The sequence below is a fragment of the Lissotriton vulgaris genome, chromosome 3_1 (genome assembly GCF_964263255.1).
Source record: "Lissotriton vulgaris chromosome 3_1, aLisVul1.2, whole genome shotgun sequence".
NCBI classification, from domain to species: domain Eukaryota; kingdom Metazoa; phylum Chordata; class Amphibia; order Caudata; family Salamandridae; genus Lissotriton; species Lissotriton vulgaris.
Window position 1 is genome coordinate 2,131,986,194 of NC_141689.1, and position 24,037 is coordinate 2,132,010,230.

General features: G+C 42.8%; 1 protein-coding gene across 1 annotated transcript in view; it reads left to right on the plus strand.

Moving 5' to 3' along the window:
- ATP8A1 (ATPase phospholipid transporting 8A1) overlaps positions 1 to 24,037 on the plus strand; it is a 780,070-nt gene that overhangs the window by 685,883 nt on the left and 70,150 nt on the right. The window contains exon 31 of the mRNA XM_086963885.1: positions 23,277 to 23,338. Coding sequence (XP_086820011.1) covers positions 23,277 to 23,338 — 62 coding nt within the window. The remainder of the gene's footprint in view (positions 1 to 23,276; positions 23,339 to 24,037) is intronic.

A 24,037-nucleotide genomic window follows, 5' to 3' on the forward strand; every position in this document is an offset into this window, starting at 1 on the left:
TCCAAGGATTTGCTTTGGGCATGTTAAGGTGTACTGATCGACACTTTCTACTTTTTTGCTGTTGCTGGATCAGCTTTTGTTATTCCAATCACCAGTTATGATGAGATTTATGAAAGATTTGCAACATTTGTTTCCACCAAAACCTTTAGTGATGCCTCAGCAGGACTTAAACGTAGTCCTTGCATTGTTCATATACACCAGTTTTAAGTTGCTGCAAAGTTGTCTCTTGAGACTTCTGACCTTAAAAATTGTATTTCTTATTGCTATAACATCAGTTAAAAATGTGGGTAAGCTCCAGGCTCTTTTTGTCAATCCATCAATACCATCTTCTTCTCATATAAGTTGGTTTGGAGGACTTTAGATTCATTTCTACTAAAAGTGGTTACTCCTTTACATGTTGGGCTGGCTATCACCCTTCCGGCATTCTTTGCTCCACCTCATCCTTCCATCAAGTAAGAGAGACTCCACTGTTTGAATCCTAAAAGAGCATTAAGCTTCTTTATTGGTCGTACCAAGGAACTTCAAGTGGACAATCATCTTTTTGTAGGGTTGTCTGGAGAAAAGAAGAGCAAGTCAGTGCAAAAACAGACCATCACTTGATGGATTGTTCTCTGTATAAAGATCTGCCCTGTACTGGCAAAGAAGCATCCCTTTGGAAGCTTGCCGGCTCATTCCAACAGGGCCAACCCTGCTACCACTGCATTAGCATGAGGAGTGCCTTTCCTGGACACTCGTTAGACAGCTACGTGGACGTTGGTTCACATGTTCACGAAACACTACTAAATCAACAGTCGGGTCCATCAAGAGGGACACTTTTCCTGCTTTGTCCTACAGAACATTTTGTTCTGAGCTAGTTAACAGTCCCACCTCCGTGGGGGGTACTGCTGGGGTATCTATTTACAAGTATAGGAATCTGTGGTTTGAAGCTTCATCAAAACAACAAGTTACTTACCTTTTTGTGACAATCTTTCTGGTGGACTCTCTTATCAATCTGCTGCTTCTTCACCACTCCTCTCACCTCCCTCTGTTAGCTGGACTCTTTTCTATTTAAAAAGGTCCCAATCCACTAATTCACATTCTGGTCTTACTTCTGCGGACAGCCTAGAAATAACTGACATCAGCCTATGTGGGCCGCGCTTATATGTGGGTTCGCTCATCATTTCTGGAGTGGAACAATGTTGGTGTAAAGTCGCACAACACCACCTATCAGTGCGCCTGAGAACAACTCTTGAAGTTTCCGGATCTAGTCTGACGCTTAGGGAATGTTCATAAGGTGAGAAATTTGCAGTTAGAGTGTCCACTAGATGGATCGTTACAGAAAGTAAATAACTTGTTTATCTGACAGATAAATAAACAAAAGTGAAGCGAGGAATGATATCAATTTCTGCTCTTGCACATTGTTCTCTGTGAGTTCTTGAGATTTTAGCTTTTATATCCTCTACAGACTATGCAGCAACAAAATTTCTCTACAAATCAGGGATGTTAGGCCCATTTAATTCAATGTTACAGTCAATGTGTCCATCTTAACCCTAGCCGCATTCCCAACCAAAATCAACATTGCAAGTGAAGATCTGCTCTTATAAAATAGTTCAATCCCAAGAACAAATGGAGTATTGTCTATTCTTAGCCAGAAAAACTATAGTATAATGCATTGGTCATGGACTGCAGGACCTCCCTCCTATTTATTGGACTTGTGATGGGCTCTTTTTTGGAATTTAGAGACAAATGAGATTGAAACACTATCAAACCAGAGGTAAGCGCAGAAAAAACATCTTGCTTATACCATTAGCCCCTGGAGCATGCCCTGAAGACATTTCTGTTACTCCAGCTATCATTTCAGCTGTTGACACTGGTTCATTTATATTGGCACCCTCGGCCACAAGAAATTTGCTTAATATCTCCGTCTGCCTCAAATGAAAAGATTACCAGACCTGAACCTTGAACCAGACTCCCAACACCTATTTCAAGTGTATTCAGAAGATCAAGGGTGCTTGGAGGCTAGTTTCACATGAGGCAAGATCATTTACTTCCTTGTATGGATTCTTATCCTGGGCTGTCCATTGACCAGCAGAATGCTGGTGAGTTAGGCACTCAGTAAGTTAGACTTTCTGGAGGGCCCTTGGAATTTCCTTTTCCTGGGTGCTCCCACCCTCGTTGAGCAGACTCATAAGTTGTTCTCAAAGAGCAGCAAAGGCTCTTGAGGGTGTAATGAACACTAAATAAAGGGTACAGGCAAACCTTGTTAGAAACAGTGCACTCTGTTGTAGTTCCGTTGGCACAGGGGTCATACTGAGAAGGCAGTCTCTGAGATTCTAACGGATTCTGAGATGGGGTCCATACACAACCTTTGAATATCAACTTGATTGGCCAAGGAATGTGACGAAAGTGGATAATTCACTCAAAACCTATCCAACACAGGGTCCCTGGGGCTGTGAATATCCCAGCCAATGTAATAGACTATGCAACTATCGCAACCTCCACCTCATCAGTACATTTGTCTTTACTGAGTAAGAGATTCTGCAGGGAAAGACTATTGCAGTCACATCTCTGTTTATTTGGAAATATCGTTTGTAAATATTTACTTTGTAAGTAGTTATAATATAGTCTTGAACATTACATCGCCCCTTGCTGGATATAGGTCCTCTTAGTAAAAGTTGATGCCTTCACCATATTGGAACTAAAGAAATCTACATGTGAAAGGCTTTGCTCTTATTCTAGGAAATAGGAAAAATCTTAGTAGAACTCTTAGTCAAACAGATGCAATACCTTTTTAGTGCATTGCACCTTCAGAAATTCAGTGGGTAAATATCTTGACCCAAGAATCTGTAGAATAATGTAGCAGTGACATGTTTGTTTTTGTCTGCAATTTCTAAATATCATATGATGAGCAATGTTAAAAGTGTCCCAAATCAATGTCATCACAGTACGAGAAAACGTTTTTAGTTCAGTATCACCAAAAAAGACATCACCATAAGAGGATCAGCCTCCTTTGCCTCCTACTCATAATAATCCATTGAATCTGTCTCCAACAATTTTATTGTAACTCATTGCCACGAATGTCTCATTATTGTAAATTGTTCCTCCTTTCTGCTGTCATACATAAAAAATGGTCTCTCTCATACCTTTACTTTTCTAATCTGCATCAGGGCAATCCGTGTACGATCCAAATGTGTTTCAGGACCCAGTACAGAAACATTTTTCCTTCCTTTCTAATTTGTTTTTGTTTGTGCCATACCGTTCCTTTCCAGCCCTGATTCCAGCTTGGTCAGTCATTATATATTTAATATCACAATTAAGTAAATAGGTCTGGCCTTGTCTGGTTAGTTCAATGGTTATTTTTCTTTTTTTATTGCAAAAATGTTCTACAAAACGAAAACATTTGGCCACCTAAACATGGCCATCATATGTTGGTTTTAACTCATTTCAATTTAAAAAAAACATTCACTGATGTGGCCATTTTACTAGTGATTTCTGACTTTTGACGGGAAAGTTCCGAGTGGGAAAAATGCTAATTTCACTCCCAGAGAAGGTCCCTCGTTGGCCGGATACTTTTTGTTCCTTACCCAGGGGAGATTTCTACCTTCGGACCTAGTCACTTTTTTGGAGTTTAAATTCTTCCAATGGGGCAAGGTTGCATGCTGAATTGAAATTTTCAGAAGGTGAAGAAGTTCCTGTTGTGCTATTAGAGGTACTGCCTGGAGTTCAAGAAGGACAACTTCCTCAAGACCTCATCCAGCACCTCAAACCTCAAACACTCTAAGAAAGCCTGCCGTACCCTCGAGAAAGCCTGGCGCCACGAACAGTAGACAGAAAACATGGCAGCCCTCAAGAACGCCACCCGCAAACACCACCAGTTGATCCGCATCACCAAAAGAACATCTTTCAGAGAACGACTGGACAACCACACCCACAACAGCAAGGAACTCTTCAGCATCGTCAAAGAGCTCTCCAACCCCAGCGCCAGCAACAACGACATCACGCCTTCGCAAGACCTCTGCGACTCACTCGCCACATTCTTCCACCGCAAGATCACCGACATACACAACACGCAGAGATCAGCGCCCTCCTGATGAAACCCACCGCCGACCCCATGGACCTCAAGAACTTCTGCCCCATCTCGCTCCTCCCCTTCCCCCGCAAAAGTCATTGAGAAGACCGTCAACATACAGCTGACCACTTTCCTCGAAACGAACGGCTCCCTCGACTCATCACAGTCCGGCTTCCGAGCGAACCACAGCACCAAAAACCGCACTCATCGCAGCAACCGATGACATCAGGACCATGCTTGACAACGAGAAACTGCCGCCCTTATCCTCCTCGACCTATCGGCCGCATTCGATACAGTCTGCCACTACACCCTAACGACCCGCCTCCACCACGCCGGGATCCAAGAAAAGGCCCTGGACTGGATCACCTCCTTCCTCTCCGACAGAACTCAGAGAGTCCGCCTCCCGCCCTTCTGCGCCGCGGCCACCAAGATCATCTGCGGCGTACCCCAAGGCTCCTCGCTCAGCCCTACCCTCTTCAATGTCTACATGAGTCCCCTCGCGGCCATCGCACGCAAACACGGCCTCAACATCATCTCCTACGCAGACGACACCCAGCTTATCCTCTCCCTCACCAACGACCCCGCCACCGCCAAAGCCAGCCTCCAGGAAGGAATGAAGGACGTCGCGGAATGGATGAAGCTCAGCCGTCTGAAACTGAACTCAGACAAGACTGAGGTCCTCATCCTCGGACCATCCCCCTCCGCCTGGGACGACTCCTGGTGGCCCCCGGCTCTGGGCACCGCCCCCAAGCCCACAGACCACGCGCGCAACCTTGGATTCATCCTTGACTCCTCCCGTTACTTCTTCCTGCTTCAACACCCTTCGCATGCTCCGTAAGATCTTCCGCTGGATCCCCACCAGAACCAGGAAGGCGGTCACCCAGGCCCTCGTCACCAGCCGTCTGGACTACGGGAACGCCCTCAACGCTGGTACCACAGCCAAACTACAGAAAAGACTTCAGCGCATACAGAACGCATCGGCACGACTCATCCTGGACATCCCCCGACATAGCCACATCTCTACCCACCTGACAGGCCTACACTGGCTCCCCGTCAACAAGAGGATCAAGTTCAGGCTCCTGACCCTTGCACACAAAGCTCTCCACGACATGGGCCCCGAATACCTCAACAACCGCCTCAAGATCTTCACACCCACCTGCCAGCTCCGCCAGCCTCGCCCTCGCCACCGTCCTGCGGATCCGCAGAACCACCACCGAAGGAAGATCCTTCTCCTACCTGGCTGCCAAGACGTGGAACTCCCTCCCCACCCACCTACGTCTGACCCAGGACCATCTCTCCTTCAGGAAACAATTCAAGACCTGGCTATTCGAGCAGTAGCTTCCTTGCCCCACTGAGGAGTTTTTACTTCCTTCCCATAGACTAAGTCCAAAGGAAAAACTTGTCATCGCGATGAACCAAGTCCCTGACTCGCACTCCATCGTTGTCGGACTTCAGCCTTACCATTGTCCCTGTCAAACGCAACCTGATGAACCTGGTTTGTGCTTAATACTTTTTGGTGCTGTTTTTAACCTAAAACTGTAAAAAATCATAAATCTGGTTCAATTTAATGTTTTTTTGTTGTTTTGGTGCCATTGCCTTTATTACAATATTATCCATTTCTCTTTGGTTTGGGAGTGTTCTTGTGTTGAAATTTTTCTTTTTTTGAATTTTCACTTTATTATTGTTAAATACTGTTTTTGTTGTTGTTTAAGTACTGAATAACTACTACGCACACTGCCTCTAAGTTAAGCCTTACTGCTTTTGACTGATTCCAGCAACAGCAGATCCAATCCCTGTTCCCCTCTGTGGACACTTCCAAAAACTTCTTACTCCTCACCTTAACAACATCCTCTTCTGGTGGGAGGGAGGATCTGCTGTTTTGTCACATATTGGGAGGCGATTATGACAGATGACAAGGCCATACAGCTAGCAGACTTCCTTTAGAGCATGCTCTCTGGCTCATGCCTCGATCTGAGAAGCAGAAGTCCTAGCCTTGCTGGACAAGGAAGCATAAAGGTGGTGCCTGTGAAGAAGATGAGCACAGTGCCTTACAGTCTTTACTTCTTATTTCCCAAGAAGGACAGAGGCCTAAGGCCTATCTTGGGTCACTGATCTCTGAACCTATTCATTTGCCAACACAATTTGAAGATGCTGTCCTTGGTCTGGGTCCAGTTAGCCTTCAACTTGGGAAATTGGTTAGCATGCCTGGACCTTCTGGGCTATACTTTCATCGTCCAATTCTGTCTTTCCACAACTGCCTTTTTGAGGTTCACATTGGGAACCAGCACTATCAGTTAGTAGTCCCACCATTCAGACTGATGTCCACTCCATGCGTCTTTACAAAAGTGCTGGCAGTCATGGCAGCTTCACTGTGACAGTAGTCCTAGGTGCTAAGGACCATCTCTAGCAGAACATTACTTGACTCTAACACCTGGACTTTACAAGCGCGATAACCACCCTGCATCCGTATTGCACTGAGTGCTGCTATTACCACATTATTGTTCAAATTTTTTCTGCCCTAGTCACCCCCGTATTCTTTCTTGCGCCACTTGTAGCTCTTGACTTATGCACCGATTACAGATATGTTGCTTGCCTTGGTCTGTCCAGCACCTGTCACATATAACCGTGTCCTTTGGTCATTATTACAGGGTTCTCACCTTCAATGCATGTGACATTCTGAAAGTTACTTGTTTTGTTTAGTTTCATATGCACAATTTTATCAATAGTTATTGGTTCATTCAATGATTGTTTGATGTGCTTAACTTTCACCAAACGGTAATTGGTCATGTGAATACTGATCATGTACACGGGTCCAATTGCCAGACATGCTGGCACTTCACCCTCTATGCATGTGTCAATCTTAGTGGGAAGACTGAATAAATGATGGACCCTACCTGAGATAAGCACCTGACTACTCTACCCCCATGAGCTATCCTTGCCCTTAAGTTTAATTGAAGGGGTTGTGTGCACACTGAATGGCACCCATCAACACCGTGCCTATTCCCTAGGGAATTACAATGCAAAACAAACAACAGCAAAGGTGCACCACAAAAAATGAATCAGTTGGTATAAACGATATTAAAGTAACCATCAGAAGAAAATTCCTCAGAGATATTTAGAGTTCTTCTTTCAATCTTTATTTTTCAATCAGTATAAAAGCACAAACAGCCGACGCGTTTCGTCCCAACATGGGACTTCTTCAGGGCTGTCGGTAAAAAAGACATACACATACAATCAATCTTAATGTACAAAAGAGTATTTTTGACTTACAGTTAAAATAACATTTAACATTTACAAGACCAATTTTAAAAGAAACATAAGACATTTCTGACAAGAACATGAAGCTCATACATGATTTGGTACTGGGGCTTTTGGTCCTTTATCAATCGTTTTTATGGCAAAATGCCGGATGGCCTAAGTTTATCTGCATTATTAACAATCCTAGTGTAGATCGGAGATTCAGGATAACCTGTAAATCCCTACAATAATCCCAATTGGAGTATGATAAAATGCATTACAAGTTTATATCATCGGAAAATCTTTATACATCTTGCAGATTGCAACATGGGGAGGCAAACGTGTATGCCTAGCCTTCAACCCATGTAATTAACCGTGGAACAGTGGGAAGTGGAATGCGGACCAGGGAGGCCAGAATAAATTTAGTAAGAATGATTTCTGTATATAAATGGAAATGAGCAAATGAAATCAGCCAGCCCAAGTGGAGAAAAGAACCCAAAAGTAGCATAATATTATGAAGAGAGAAGGCTGGCCCCAAATGGGTGATATGTTGTACATAGGGGGACCAAGCAAGGTAAGTCACAACATTTCAACTGCAGCAAATGTCCCATAGTCAAAGCACTATTACCTTATGAATTGGTTGGACGTCGCATGTGGGAGTAAACTTGTGAAGCAGCGTGGTCCTGGGGTAACCTTCCAGGCTTGTGTGATCCTGTTCTCTATTATATTGCTCCGAGGCTGAGTATTTAATTAGGTTTCTAGGCTAGAGTGCGAAAAAGGGGGATGACATGAATTATAGACCTCACCATATAGTGTCAGCGTATTAGACGACCTTCCAATAGGCAAAAGATTATTATTAGTTTAATTATAATATCCCTGCTGGAGATAAATCACTCCCTATCCCTATATCTGTTCAAAGAAAACAAATTCAACTTACTATAAGCTTTTCTTGGTTGACAGATGAAGCAGTATCTATAAAATATATAGGTGATGTAAGTGATCATATCACCTTGCTCATACAGGGAACTCAGTACGTTTGCTGAGGGAAGAGAGGATAAATGAGCACGAAGAGCAAATTAAAAAATGTTCTGGGAAGGTGCAAATGCTATACATACAATTAACAGTGTCAAAGAACACCTGCAAGAGATTGAGTAAAGTTCCCCAAAAAACAGTTACCTGAGTCTGAGAAAGAACTGGTTTGGGACTGGGGGTCCTATTCGTCCATTGGGAGAGGGAGTGGGCACTGTGTCCCAGTAGGCCTGTTAGAAGAAAGATTTTAAAGATAGTAGGTATCAGTAAATGATAGCTCCTGAACTCTATGAGTCTACTTTCCCAGGTTTCTTAAAATTATTATACTAGAGAAATCTATATATTAGTCAACCTATTGAAAATGTAATTCCTAATTTCTATTGTCTTAGGTATGTAGTCCAGGATACATGTGCCCCCAGCTGGATTTGGCATGTTGAGTCCACTATTAGAGAATGTTTTATACTGAAAAGGGCATCCCAAGTGGACATGACCAAAGGATATTTTGAAATATTGTCACTCTAACAAGGCAAAAAAGCTCTATCCCCAGTCTGATCTATGGGACAAAGGGAGTCTAGTATGATGGCAATAGTCCACTAGCAGTTGGCAGGCTAAAGTACTCACCGTTCTTAATATATCGGCCGGCACCCATCCACAGCCCTCGACCCGGAAGAACACCCGTGGCGACGTCGTGTTGCAAATGATGTGAGCCATAGCTGCTCCTTATATAGTTGGAGCAAAGGGTCTACACCTGGTGAGTTTCCCGCCAGCGCACACAAGCGCTGTAACAGGGGACAGAGGTATAACGCGATAATATCTTTAGTGAATTGGGCGGCCATCTTAGAACGTCTAAGGGACGTATTGATACCCCTGTTCTAAATGGTCTGTCACCAGTAGAGTTAGCGTGTCCCCTCCCTAGACAATGAGAATATGTTAATTGTATGTCTTACACATTTACGTAGACATATGACCGCTTGTATAAAAACGAAACCACGCTGCTTCACAAGTTTACTCCCACATGCGACGTCCAACCAATTCATAAGGTAATAGTGCTTTGACTATGGGACATTTGCTGCAGTTGAAATGTTGTGACTTACCTTGCTTGGTCCCCCTATGTACAACATATCACCCATTTGGGGCCAGCCTTCTCTCTTCATAATATTATGCTACTTTTGGGTTCTTTTCTCCACTTGGGCTGGCTGATTTCATTTGCTCATTTCCATTTATATACAGAAATCATTCTTACTAAATTTATTCTGGCCTCCCTGGTCCGCATTCCACTTCCCACTGTTCCACGGTTAATTACATGGGTTGAAGGCTAGGCATACACGTTTGCCTCCCCATGTTGCAATCTGCAAGATGTATAAAGATTTTCCGATGATATAAACTTGTAATGCATTTTATCATACTCCAATTGGGATTATTGTAGGGATTTACAGGTTATCCTGAATCTCCGATCTACACTAGGATTGTTAATAATGCAGATAAACTTAGGCCATCCGGCATTTTGCCATAAAAACGATTGATAAAGGACCAAAAGCCCCAGTACCAAATCATGTATGAGCTTCATGTTCTTGTCAGAAATGTCTTATGTTTCTTTTAAAATTGGTCTTGTAAATGTTAAATGTTATTTTAACTGTAAGTCAAAAATACTCTTTTGTACATTAAGATTGATTGTATGTGTATGTCTTTTTTACCGACAGCCCTGAAGAAGTCCCATGTTGGGACGAAACGCGTCGGCTGTTTGTGCTTTTATACTGATTGAAAAATAAAGATTGAAAGAAGAACTCTAAATATCTCTGAGGAATTTTCTTCTGATGGTTACTTTAATATCGTTTATACCAACTGATTCATTTTTTGTGGTGCACCTTTGCTGTTGTTTGTTTTGCATGTGTCAATCTTAGTTCCTCATTCTGCGATCTGGCTAGCTATTGTTTCCTCTCTTTTCAACTCCCACCTCCTACAAACTGACTTATTATGGTTTAGGCCTCACCCCCATTGTCTGCCTTATACATGGACTCCTTTCTTCATGGCTTCGTCTGTGATTATCTCTCCCTGATGGTTTTTGACTTATCGGTTGTGAGTGATGTATGCCTGTCCCTTAGCACTTAGTAACAATTCCCACAGGGTGGACGAAAGGTTCTCTTACTCGATACCTTCCCAGGACAGCTAATTCCTTGTTTTGTTTTTCTTTTTTCTTCCTCTTTTGATTAGCTCCTGCTGACTTTCATCATTGGTATTCTTTCACAGGCACATTCATTCATGTCCTGATGATGATCCCATGATTGTTTAGAGATATAAATTTGTCGGCCACAGTACCTAGACTCAATTTCTAATTGTTAATATTGTACACTTGACCATTGGTACTTTTGAATTGCGACTATAACCATTGTATTCTAATTTTGCCACACCTGTAATGCTGAGTTTATGAAATAAAAATTGACTAGCGTGACTGCTTGTTTGTTCCCACGCTATTCTTTGAATTTTTATGCCTAATACATATGTATGAATCATCCATTGGACAACAAATATAGATTTCATTGTATTCCTATATATATATAAGTAGTTTATTTTCGTGTTTGAGGGACTCCTGTTCCTTTATAAATACATATACCTCTGATACCTCTTTACCCATGGGTTTCCCCTTGTTGTATATAAACATGAATATTGTGTGGGGCAATTTGAGTGCCTTTGATCAGCCCTTAGAATTTTTGGACAACACCTTTTTTGTTCCTCCACAAATTTGTTTATTTCAGCCATTGGTCATGCTTTGGGTCTTGGTATGCTCAGGAACACGTTGATACACTCAAGGCACACTTGTGATGCTTTGTGGTTTATACTTTTGGCCTGGTAGAGCCTTGTCTTGGGCTCACTGTCGGCCTTTTTTGTTTTTCTTACTGTGCAGTGCCAGCCTTTTTTCTTTCTTTAAATCATCTGTTGTGATGCTGTTTCTGGAGAAATTAAACATTTGTTTCTACTTTTTCTGTTTATCATACTCCAGTGGAACCGTAGTTTGATTCTGTCCTTTTTAATATGCTTGTTATTTCATGTAGGCCAATCAGTAATCCTACCAACATTTTTCGGTTTCTCTACACCCTACAATGGTGTAAGAGGGACTGCAGCTGTGGTGTTCTCCTCATATAAATAAATGAAGACTCATAGGAATGAAGTAAGCAGGTAAGGTTTAATGATCCTCATCCTCAAACAGCCAACATCCAGCTGTCAGATAAGAGAATCAAATGATACCATTCTAAAGAGATTCGGGACACTGGAGCAGGACGATAGGTCGCAGGAGCACGCTGATCGGAAATACCGGTCTTCTTTCTCTCCCTGCCAAGTGACCCATGAGGCTTTAACAGCAAGTAGCAAGTTAAAGTAGAGGGAATCCCCCTCTTACACGTACAGCACCTTAGCGAGTGCGACACTTTTTACCACACATTGTCACTTAATATAGTTTATTATCACTCACACATACTCATTGGTCCTGAGGAAAGCCAGTTTTAATCAAAAGGCCTGGCTGAAACATGTAGACCACAAGGACGTAGGAGCTCTTAATACACTCCACATCGTCCACAGCCTTTTTATCTTGCTAACAGGGGCCCAGGTATTAAATTTACCTTTCACCCTCGGGAACTGGGACCACCTGTATAGCTTTTAACTTTTCACTTTCATTCTCACCATCACTGCACACTCAGCAAGCATACCTGCTCCTCAGTAATCTGGAGTCGCAGCACACCCGGGACACATTCGGTGTCACTGTGGTGGGCCCGATGATGAAGCATGACACCAACTAGGTTGGTGTGTGAGGGCTTCGTGATCAAACCTAAGGGTTTGCCAGCAGATATACCCCCTGAGTCTCACTAACACAACCTAGCTAGTCCTATATTGATATTTCTACCATTCTAAAGAGAACATTCTTTAACGAACATTGCACAACTATATTCTACATTCTGATTCCATGCTTGTCATGTATTACTTAACAACAATATCACACATCTTCCTCCTTAACAATAAAAATAGAGAAAACAAAAAAAAACTTAAACAAGTAAAAATACATCAATGTACTAAATGACATAAAACAATGTATAATCAAACATAATCTTTCATATACACAGGGAGTCTGCATATTCTTTGACTTCTTTCTCGAATACTATTAGCTATTAGGAAGTCTGGAAGAACCTGTGGAAGAATATAAATTACTAGACAACTTAGAATGAGAATCAACCTCTCTACAACTGTCATCTGGTAAAGGAATGTTAGAATTTACAACCACAATACGACTTTTATTCCATATTCTCCCATCTCTAGTTTTGACAGCATTCTTGAAGATTTTTACAACCGGTCTGACCTCAGTACATGGTCGACAGCCAACAGGAGCTTTGATCTTAACAAGATCACCTATTCTCACTTCTTGAAACTGAGCACATTTCTTATCAACAAAATATGTCTTTCTATTCATCTGCTTACCCAACTCTCCCTTTCTCCATTCTCCTATGTGATTGTCCTCTAAACCTTTGTTTAACTTCATTCACCCAGGACACAATTTAGTATTGGGCATTCTTCTCTTGAATAGTTCAAAAGGAGATCTCCCAGTGGTACAATGTGGAGACATGCGATAAGATGTAATTCTGTCTTGTAGCACATCTTTCCAATTCAAACCATTGACTCTAGCAAGTTGTATGCATTCTTTGAGCATCTTGTTGACTCTCTCTACTGCTCCATTAGTTTCTGGGTGATAGATTGCACATTTTTTGTGAGAAATACCACATTTATCTAAGAAACATGCAAATACACTCAAACAAAACTGCGGACCATTATCCGAGATAATGCTGTTGGGAAAACTCTCTCTCTTAAAAACCTGCTCCAAAAATTTGATTACAGCTTCTGAAGAAATATCCCTAACAGCCTGAACCTCAATCCACCTTGAATATAGGTCTAAAACAACAATAAGATAAGAAGTGTCACATACACCATGAAGAGGACCAAGAATGTCAATAGCAATTTCATCCCAAGGATGATTATGCAACTTCCTACAAACCATAGGCATCTGTTTGGTCTTAAGAATTTTAACGCTGGCACAACATTCTACACACTCTCTAACCATTCTCTCAATCTCAAAATCCATGCAAGGCCACCATAATTGTAATCTCAGCAACTCTCTTGTCTTAACAGTTCCTAGATGACCATTATGGGCAAGACTTAGGAGTTTACCCCTAATACCCACAGGAGGTACCAATTTCATTCCACGAGCAAGCATACCATCCACAACAGAGAGTTATTCACCAACAAGAGACCAAGACTTATCTAGACGTTTGTTATCCTTCAACAATTCCATAACTCTCTTTATTTCATCATCTTTATCTAACTCAGACTTCCAATCATTCTCACTAATTGCACCATCAGTAATTTCACATACATTAATAACTTCCTCCTCTTCTTGGCATCCCTCATCTTCAAGACACTCGTTAACATCAACTAGCCTTGAAAGGCAATCAGCTAATTTATTGATGACACCAGGAATATATTCAACATCAAAATTGAATTCTTGTAAAGAAATTATCCATATCCTAATTCTAGATGGGATGGCATCAAGTCTTTTTTTCGAAAGTACCTCCCTTCTATTTTTTATTTTTTTTGAAGTAAGATTGCACCTAGGCCCTTATCACTTGCATCTGTAAAAATATTTGTGGGATCACCAGGAACAAACGCATGAAGAAAGGGAGCTTTTCTTAACTCCCCCTTGATAGAGACAAACACTCTCATGCACTCACAAGACCATTGAAAGGCTACATTTTTCACAGTAAGTCTTCTCAAACTGAGTTTTATCTGAGTAATCAGGATCTAATTTACTATAAAACTCAACCATGCCTAAAAAGGAGCGATGTTCATCTTTTTTTAACTGGTTCAGAGATTTTGGTAATGGAATCTACCAATTCTTTCTTGGGAAATACACCTAATCCAGTTATGTGATGGCCAAGATAATTCACTTCTTCTACTCCAAATGTACACTTGTCCTTTCTAAATGACAAACCAGACTCTCTAAGTCGCTCCAAAACCGTACAGACATGTGTATTGTGCTCATGCATGGAATTTCCATATATTAACAAATCATCTTGATAGCACTTGACACCCAAGAACCCCTTAAGAACCCTCGTCATGATACACTGAAACACAGAGGCAGCGGAAATAAGCCCAAAAGGCGTTCTACGAAACTTAAATGTGCCCATGGGAGTCATAAATGCTGTCAACTCTTGTGAGGATTCATCTAGCTCTACCTGATGATAGGTGGAGGCCAAATCAAGAGTAGTGAAATACTTTGCACCAACTAACGTTCCAACCATTTCATCAATGTTCGGCAAGGGAAATTTGTCTACAGATGCCTTCTTGTTCAATGAGCGCAAGTCAATACAGAGGCGTAATTCGCCACTGGCTTTCTTAGCTACCACAAAGGGAGCCAACCACTCTGTGGCCTCCACAGGTTCAATAACTCCCATGTCTACAAGTTTCTCAATTTCTTTTTGTACACCAGCTTGTTTATTTAAGGGAATTCTCACTTTCGCAACAACCGGCACAGCACCTTCTCTTAATCTTATCGATATTTATATCCTTTTAGACAACTAAGACTATCTCTAAAAACATCGGGAAATTGATCTGCAAACATGGAGGATAAATTATCTACTTCTTGCACTTGCACTTGATGTGAAGCATTAGGATTTAGCCGTACACCAAGTAAACGTTGATGAGGCCACCCTAGAAGTGAATCACCACGTTTAGCTACATATATTTTACCTGTAATCATGGGACCACACAACTCAATTGTAGCAAGAAAATATCCCAACATTTTAATTGGATGCGTCCATAACCCAAAGGTGAAAGATCACTTTTAACAAGTTTGATTTTGTTATGAAAATGTTGATGAAAAACTTCTTCTCCTATCATTGTCAGATGAGAACATGAATCAAATTTGAAAGTGATTTGAACATAATCAATCCCCACCAAATAAGATGGATGTCCCTCTATTTTCCCATTAATCTGAAACGTGACTGCCTTCACCTGTGGTTATGATTGTCTTTTTGTTGTGAAATCACCTTTATTAGCTTTGCTTTTGCAAAATTTTGCAAAATGCCCCTTGCGACCACATGTTTTGCATGTCACTCTTAAGGCAGGACAGAATGAAGCATTAGCTAAATGCCCAAAACGTCCACACCTAAAACAAACAGGTATACCTCCTTGAGTAGAGATATTAGGGTATGCACCTGTTACAACGCATTTTTTACAACGCACTACTGTTACAACGCATCTATTACAACGCAGATACTGTTACAACTCATGTTTTTACAACGCATTTTTTTACAACGCAGGTACCTTTACAACGCATACCATTACAACGTAAGTATTGGTAAGTATATAATTATATTTTAAATGTTATATGTTTGGGGTAAAGGGGTATTTTTAGGGTTCCGGGTCAGTTTTGGGTTTTAGGGTAAAGGGGTATTTTTAGGGTTTATGGTCAGTTTTTAGTTTTTGGGTAAAGGGGTATTTTTAGGGTTCAGGGTCAGTTTTTAGTTTTTGGGTAAAGGGGTATTTTTAGGGTTCAGGGTCAGTTTTTAGTTTTTGGGTAAAGGGGTATTTTTAGGGTTCAGAGTCAGTTTTTAGTTTTTGGGTAAAGGGGTATTTTTAGGGTTCAGGGTCAGTTTTCAGTTTTTGGGTAAAGGGGTATTTTTAGGGTTTAGGGTCAGTTTTTAGTTTTTGGGTAAAGGGGTATTTTTAGGGTTCAGGGTCAGTTTTTAGTTTTTGGGGTAAAGGGGTATTTTTAGGGTTCAGGGTCAGTTTTCAGTTTTTGGGTAAAGGGGTATTTTTAGGGTTCAGGGTCAGTTTTTAGTTTTTGGGGTAAAGGGGTATTTTTAGGGTTCAGGGTCAGTTTTCAATTAAATTAAATTAAATGGGGTACAGGGTAAAAATAAATTAAAATTAATTTTAAATTAAATTAATTAATTGAAAATAAATTAAATTAAATTACATTAAATTATTTTTGGGGTTGAGGGTCAGTTTTGAGTTTTTGGGGTACAGGGGTACAGGGTAAAAATAAAGTAAAATTTATTTTAAATTAAATTAATTAATTGAAATTAAATTAAATTAAATTTACTTCAATTTATTTTTGGGGTTGAGGGTCAGTTTTGACTTTCTGGGGTACAGGGTAAAAATAAAGTAAAATTAATTTTAAATTAAATTAATTTATTGGAATTAAATTAAATTAAATTACATTAAATTATATTTTTTAAAATTAATTTACGATTATAATATTAATATTAATATATACTTACCAATACTTACGTTGTAATGGTATGCGTTGTAAAGGTACCTGCGTTGTAAAAAAATGTGTTGTAAATACATGAGTTGTAACAGTATTAGCGTTGTAAAAGATGCGTTGTAACGGTATGCGTTGTTACAGTCCGCGTTGTAACATCATATATCCAATATTAGCAGAAGTAGGCATAGAATTACTTTTGTCACAGTTCACTGTGTTATCCTTCTTAACTTGACAAACAATTTCCTCAACTTTAGTTTTTACTTTAGCTTCAGATGTGGGAAATGTATCCTTCTCACCTTTAAGTTCATCTCCACATTTCATCATATGTTCTACTTGTTTTGCAATAGATAACACTTCTTCAAAAGGAGGTTCGTCCTTTAACCATAGTTCTTTTCTGATATTGTCATGAGCACATTTTAAAACAAACTGATCCCTAATTTTCTCCTCCGCTGCTTGCCCAAATTTGCACGATGAATCTAATTTCCTCAGTGCTGATACAAATTCCTCAACTGACTCGTCCTTTCTTTGTTCTTGTAGACCAAAATGGTATCTTTCCATTATGGTACTTAACCTTGGAAGGTAATGATGATCAAGTTGTAGAATACATATTCCATATTCATTAAGATTTCTTTGTTCAGCAGCACTAAGTTCAGGTAAATGCTCTAAAACGTCTTGCCCTTTACCCCCAAGACAATGTAGCAATAAAGAATGTTTACGTTCAACAATTAAATGAGTACCACATACTCTGGCATAATTTACAAACATTTTTTTTCCATTTTTGCCATTTTACATTTGGTTCACCTGGACTTGTGAAATAGAAAGGAGGTTGAGTTACATTTTGCATTATGACCACAAGGTAATAAATAAAGCCTTCAGTCACCAGTTATTTACTTTTTATTAATGCAAGATAATATAAACTAAATATAATCTCTATAATCTTATTGAAAGGTGAAACTCGAACAGAAGATACTTCCTCTTCCATTGATAAATGCTTTTAGACAAAGTGTCTCGTAGACATGAATGCGTCTTTACCCACCAGGAGAGTAAGATAAACAAAGCTTCACTCTTTCTCAACGCGCCTGAAACTCGCGTTGTATTGTTGCTATGCAACGCGTTAATTCTTTGAAGAAGCGCAAGCACTTTGAAGATGACGATGCGAGAATTCCTCAGACTCGCACGTCACTGGAACGCATGAATCCACACATCTTTGAAACGCACATTAGCACGTTAACGTACGTACCAACTCCCACGTCACTGGAACGCACAAATCTTCACGTCAAAGAAATGAAGGCCAATACACTGTTGCAATGCAGTCAATCTTCACCAAAGTACTGCAACGCATGCGCAAATTAAAACAAATGCCACCCTCCGTCCTCCTCACCACATATCGAGGGAAGGTACTGATCAAAAGTTCACCTTCCATTCGCAAGAAACAGCCGCTGTGAAGTCAACGCTTTTAAACAGCCGCTGGAGGAGACGTTTCTCAGGGTTTGACTCGGCTTGTGTTGAGGTCACCCGCCCGATCGTCGCCAAAGAAATGTCGTGTTCTCCACATATAAATTAATGAAGACTCACAGGAATGAAGTAAATAGGTAAGTTTAATGAACCTCATCCACAAACATTCAACATCCAACTGTCCGATAAGAGAATCAAATGATACCATTCTAAAGAGAACATTCTTCAAGGAACATTGCGCAACTATATTCTACATTCTGATTCCATGCTTGTCATGTATTACTTAACAAAAATATCACACATCCCCTTGACCCTAATTGGATTCTGAGCTTCTACAATGACAGAACTTGCTAACGAACAGCTCCTCCTGGGCAAGTCCATCCATTAAGTTGTGCTATGCTCTAGCCAAGAACGAGCCACAAGCATTAGAGTGAATTCCACCAGCGAGAAAGCAGCTTTTTCCAAGGGAGTTCCATTACTGAACATCTGTTGGGCTGCAGCTTGGGTTTCAGTACCTCCCCTTTACAGATCACGACTGCCTTCATTGTCAGACTCGTAGGGTTCGTCTTTTTGCCAGTGCTTTTCTGAAAAATATTTTTGTATAATCCTTTCCTCAGACTCCTGAGAGGGTACTGAGGGAGAATTCATTCACAAGAGAGGAATCTGTAGGTAAAATTATTTGTCATAAAAAGGTAACTGATCTTTAACAATTTTTTGGGGAGATACCCTACTACCCAAATATTCCTTACCGCCCACCCAACCCCTTTATCTGAGGAGTGATCTTATGGATGTCCTTCACAAGGTCCCAATTTATTTATTTTGTGTGCGCTGCCATAATTCATTCAACTTGAGATGATTCTCTTGGCCATTTTGGACATTACATCAGACACACAAGAGGTGGTAGGTGGAATGTTTACAGTTTGTCTAGCTACTGGTAAATGCCCAGGGTAGCATTCCAACCCATTGTTTTTTTGGCCACCATACCACCTCACATGAAACTCAGCCATATGCAAATCAGCCTTAGCCCTGCTTCAAAAAGAACAGTTCAGTTCAGTTCGAATTGCCATGCCAGACTTATTGCAAGCCTTAATCCCATCACCTTTTGTGTGTTTGATCTCATGCCCTAAGTGTGCTAGGGAATTCTCAGACCTGGGCCCCTTGCTCACTGTGCCACTGAAACCAAGCTAAAACTGACTGAAGAGGCCCAATCAAGATGAAACGGTCTTGGGTTGCCTGTGTTCCGGTTCAGGGAAGACTTGACTTGGCAGTTCAGGCTGGACTGTTCCTATGGGAGCAGGACCAAGACTGATTTGCATATGTTGGGTCTAATCTGAGGTGGCATAATGGGCAAGTCAAGTCAAGTCAAATGATTTATATAGCGCACTACATACCCAGAGGGTCTCAAGGCGCTTGAAGAAGGGTGGGGGGATTATTTCTCGAATATCCAAGTTTTAAGTTGCTGTCTGAATGCTAGGTGATTCTGAGTGAGGCGAAGGTGCGTGGGAAGTGAGTTCCAGGTTTTAGCTGCCAGGTAGGAGAAGGATCTACCTCCCATGGTGGTTTTGTTGATGCGAGGTACAGCAGCAAGGGCTTGGTTGGAGGATCGTAGCTGGCGGGAGGGGGAGTAGAAGGAGAGTCGTGTGTTAAGGCATTCGGGTCCAAGTTCGTAGAGTGCTTTGTGTGCGTGGGTTAGGAGGCGGAAAGTAATCCTTTTATTGACGGGGAGCCAGTGGAGGTTTTTCAGGTGACCAGAGATGTGGTCTTTACGCGGGATGTCTAGTATGAGTCTGGCTGAGGCGTTCTGAATGCGTTTTTTTCTGAAGTTTTGCGGTGGTACCGGCGTATAGGGTGTTTCCGTAGTCCAGGCGGCTCGTGACCAGAGCGTGGGTGACAGTTTTCCTAGTTTCGGTGGGGATCCAGCGAAATGTTTTTTTGAGCATGCAAAGAATATTGAAGCAGGATGATGAAACGGCGTTGACTTGTCTGTACATGGAGAGTGAAGAATCCAGGATGACGCCTAGGTTTCGTGCGTGGTCCGTCGGGATGGGTGCTTTTCCAAGGGCCTCTGGCCACCAGGAGTCATCCCAGGCGGAGGGGGAGGTACCTAGGATAAGGACTTCTGTTTTATCTGAGTTCAGTTTTAGTCGGCTGTGCTTCATCCACTCGGCTACTTCTTTCATTCCTTCATGTAGGTTGGTTTTGGCAATGTTCGGGTCTTTGGTGAGTGATAGGATCAGTTGAGTGTCATCAGCGTATGAGATGATGTTGAGGTTGTGTTGGTGTGCGATGACCGCAAGGGGGCTCATGTATACGTTGAAGAGGGTGGGGCTGAGTGACGATCCTTGTGGCACACTGCAGATGACTTCAGTGGCCTCTGACTTGAATGGTGGGAGGCGGACTTTCTGCGTTCTTCCGGTGAGGAACGAGGTGATCCATTCCAGTGCTTTTCCTTGGATTCCGACGTTTCTGAGGCGCTGTAAAAGGGTGCTATGACAGACTGTGTCGAAGGCTGCGGAGAGGTCGAGGAGGATGAGGGCGACTGTGTCTCCATTGTCCAGTAGAGTTCGAATGTCGTCTGTGGCTGCGATGAGGGCGGTCTCAGTGCTGTGTTTGGCTCGGAAGCCGGACTGAGAGGAGTCTAGGGATTTGTTGGTTTCGAGGAATGCGGCGAGCTGGTTGTTGACAGCTTTCTCAATGACTTTGGCCGGGAATGGAAGGAGCAAGATGGGGCGGTAGTTTTTGAGTTCGGTGGGGTCAGCTGTGGGTTTTTTCAGAAGGGCGCTGAGTTCGGCGTGTTTCCAGCTTTCCGGGAAGGTGGCGAAGTTGAAGGAGCAGTTGATGACGTCTCGGAGGTGTGGTGCTATGATGGAGTCCGCTTTGTTGAAGATGTGGTGAGGGCATGGGTCTGTGGGGGATCCTGAGTGGATGGAGTTCATCAGATGGATGGTGTCCTCAGTGGAGATTGGGTTCCAGTCATTAAGGATGTTAAGGGGTGGAGGTCCTGCAGAGGGTTGGGTGGGTTGGTCTTCGGATCGGTTGTCGAAGCTGTTGTGGATGTCTGCAATTTTGTTGTGGAAAAATGCAGCTAGGGAGTTGCAGAGGGCTTGAGAGGGGGTGATGTCGTTGGAGTTGGCTGAGGGGTTGGTAAACTCTTTGACGATGTTGAATAATTCCTTGCTGTTGTGGGCGTTGTTATCTAGTCGGTCTTTGAATGCGGCTTTCTTGGCAGACCGGATTAGTTGGTGGTGTATGCGGGTGGCGTTTTTGAAGGCGTCCTTGGTGCTAGTGTTTGGGTCTTTTTTCCAGGCCTTTTCGAGGGATCGACAGTGTTCCTTAGATTTCTTGAGATCGTCGTTGAACCAGGAGGCGTTTTTGCTGCCTAGCTTGATTTGGCGTTTTTTCAACGGAGCTAGGGTGTCGGCGCTGTTGGATAGCCATTGGGTGAGGTTAATGGCTGCTTGGTCAGGGTTTGAGGAGTAGACAGGGGGGTTTTGAAGAAGCGATGAGGAGATCTGGTCAATTGTGATTTTGTTCCAGTTTCTTTGCCGAGTAGGTTGAGGATGGTTGTGAGTTGTGGTCTTATTGTAGCTAAAGTGAACGCAGCTGTGATCCGTCCAATGTAGAGTTGTGGTGTGACTGAAGGAGACATGTTTGCTGGAGGTGAAGATAGAGTCGAGTATGTGACCTGCGATGTGGGTGGGGGTAGTGACCAGTTGCTTGAGTCCGAGGTTGGCGAGGTTGTCCAGAAGGGTGGTGGCGTTGCTGTCATTGCTCTTTTCCAGGTGAAAGTTGAGGTCTCCCAGTAGAATGTATTCCTCGGAAGGGAGGGCGTGTGGGGTGATAAAGTCAGTGATTTCGTCGCTGAATTGTGCACGGGATCCTGGAGGTCGGTAGAGGAGGGAGCCTCTGAGTGTGGTCTTGGGATCGGTGTGGATCTGGTAGTGAAGGTGTTCGGCGTTGGTAAGGTTGACGTCTGAGCTGGAAGAGATGCGGATGGAGTTCTTATGGACGATAGCGATGCCTCCTCCTGTTTGGTCGGTGCGGTCCTTACGGATGATCTTGTAGCCTTCCGGGATGGCAATGGTGATGTCTGGTGCAGAAGAGGCGTTCATCCATGTTTCTGTTAGGAAGGCGACGTCCGGAGAGATGGTGTCTAGTAGATTCCAGAGGTCGATGGCGTGCTTGTAGACCGAACGGGTGTTGAGCAGGATGCATTTTAGGTTGTTGGGGTCAGATAACTGTTTTGTGTTCGAGGATGAGGAGTTGTTCTTGGTGCCGTCGAACTTGCAGGAGTTGCAAGAGAAAGGTCCATGGGTGTGTCTGGGAGCGGCTAGGAAGCAGTTGGGGAGACGGCCGGGGTTTAAAGCTAGGAGGGTGGTGGCGTCGTATGTAATCCGGGTGGGGTAGGTGGTACAAGGGCCAGGGGGTCTGGCGCTAGGCGCGGGACAGGCGCGGACGGGTGTAGACGGGCTTACCTTTGGCGCACCTTCGGCGCGACCGGGGCGCGAGAACGCTGCGCGAAAAGGCGTTGGTCATATGTGTATAGAGGAAGGGGAGGGGCGAGGGAGGGTCAGCAGGGAGGCGGGGTGGAGATCGGTGGAAGGAGGTACAAACAACAAACAAAATGGCAGCAAGCAGTCCAACTGCAAGCAACACTGGGGCATAGAGTAGGCGATCGCGATGGCAAAGGCGGTCAGGCAGGTATGCAATGTAATTAAGGGCGCAGGTCAAACACAGGCAGAGTGGTTGCTAGTGGTTAGACTTATTGCAAGCATTCCGACAATCACTTTTTTGTGTACTTGATTGATACCTGAGATAAGTAACCTCTTTATTTGACTGGAGTTGAGTCTGTCTTTGAAGCCATGATTTGTGGTTTGTGAACGTGAAACTTTCATGAAATCAATCAACTGTCAACCTGTACCATAAATGTCTGTATTTCCAGATACTTCTTGAATGGCCTTAGGTTCACAAATTACCTGCATGGCAATCTGCTTCACTCCCTACATTATTTTGTCTCTATAGGGTTATGTGTTTGCTTCTACGCATGCTGCGGGTGGCGCAACAGGCATGTTTCTCTTAGTTTCCTCCCACCGAGTATGAGAATTGCATGAGCCTATTACAAGTAGTGATGTTACCCATTATGCTGGTAAAGTTTGTAAAACATATTGTAAGCTATGCCTTTTCTTTGTTTTTATACAGATACTGTGTTTGGCAATGGCAAAGCGTCGGACTACCTCCTGTTAGGAAACATTGTATATACTGTAAGTTTCTAAGCATTGTATTTTTTTTTACTGCAATACTGTGTTTTGAACTGCAAGCCTGTTTAGTTACCCCATATTTGTGTTTAAGAATAGCTTTGTCATTAAGTCTGGCACACACAGTTTTAGCAGTTGCAATGAGACAGTAGTAAGTAAAGGGAAATAGAGAACTTTATACTATCCCTATCTGAAAGAGACACGTTAGTGATAGATTCCTTACCTTAGAATATCCCCAGGTGTCAGACTGGATCCGGAAACTTTTGCGTAGCAGTACCCTTGCGCATCGGTAGGCGTCGTCTGCGGCTCCGCGTCTATCGTCGGCGTCGTGGGCGCCGTGATGATGTCGTCGGAGTACTTAGACGCCGCCTCCGCGTGCTGACGTCAGTTCTTCTTTTTTCCGCGCCAGCCAGCGCAGATCTGGAAAGAGCAGTTACCCAAGTCAATTTTTGACTAACTTTTTGGATAAATTTTTGATCATTTCTCGTAGTCTAACGACTCCGATCGGTGCCGTAGGGATGCCTGGGTTTAAGCACTGTGAGGAGGGCGACCACACGATGTCGGTCACGGACCCTCACCGCCTGTGCCTAACTTGTCTAGGCGTCGACCACGGCGACGAGGCCTGCCCCGACTGTCGGGCCCTCTCGAGGAAAGCCAGGCGGGAGCGGTCCCGCAGGCGGCTAGAATTCCGGCAGTCGGCCCGCG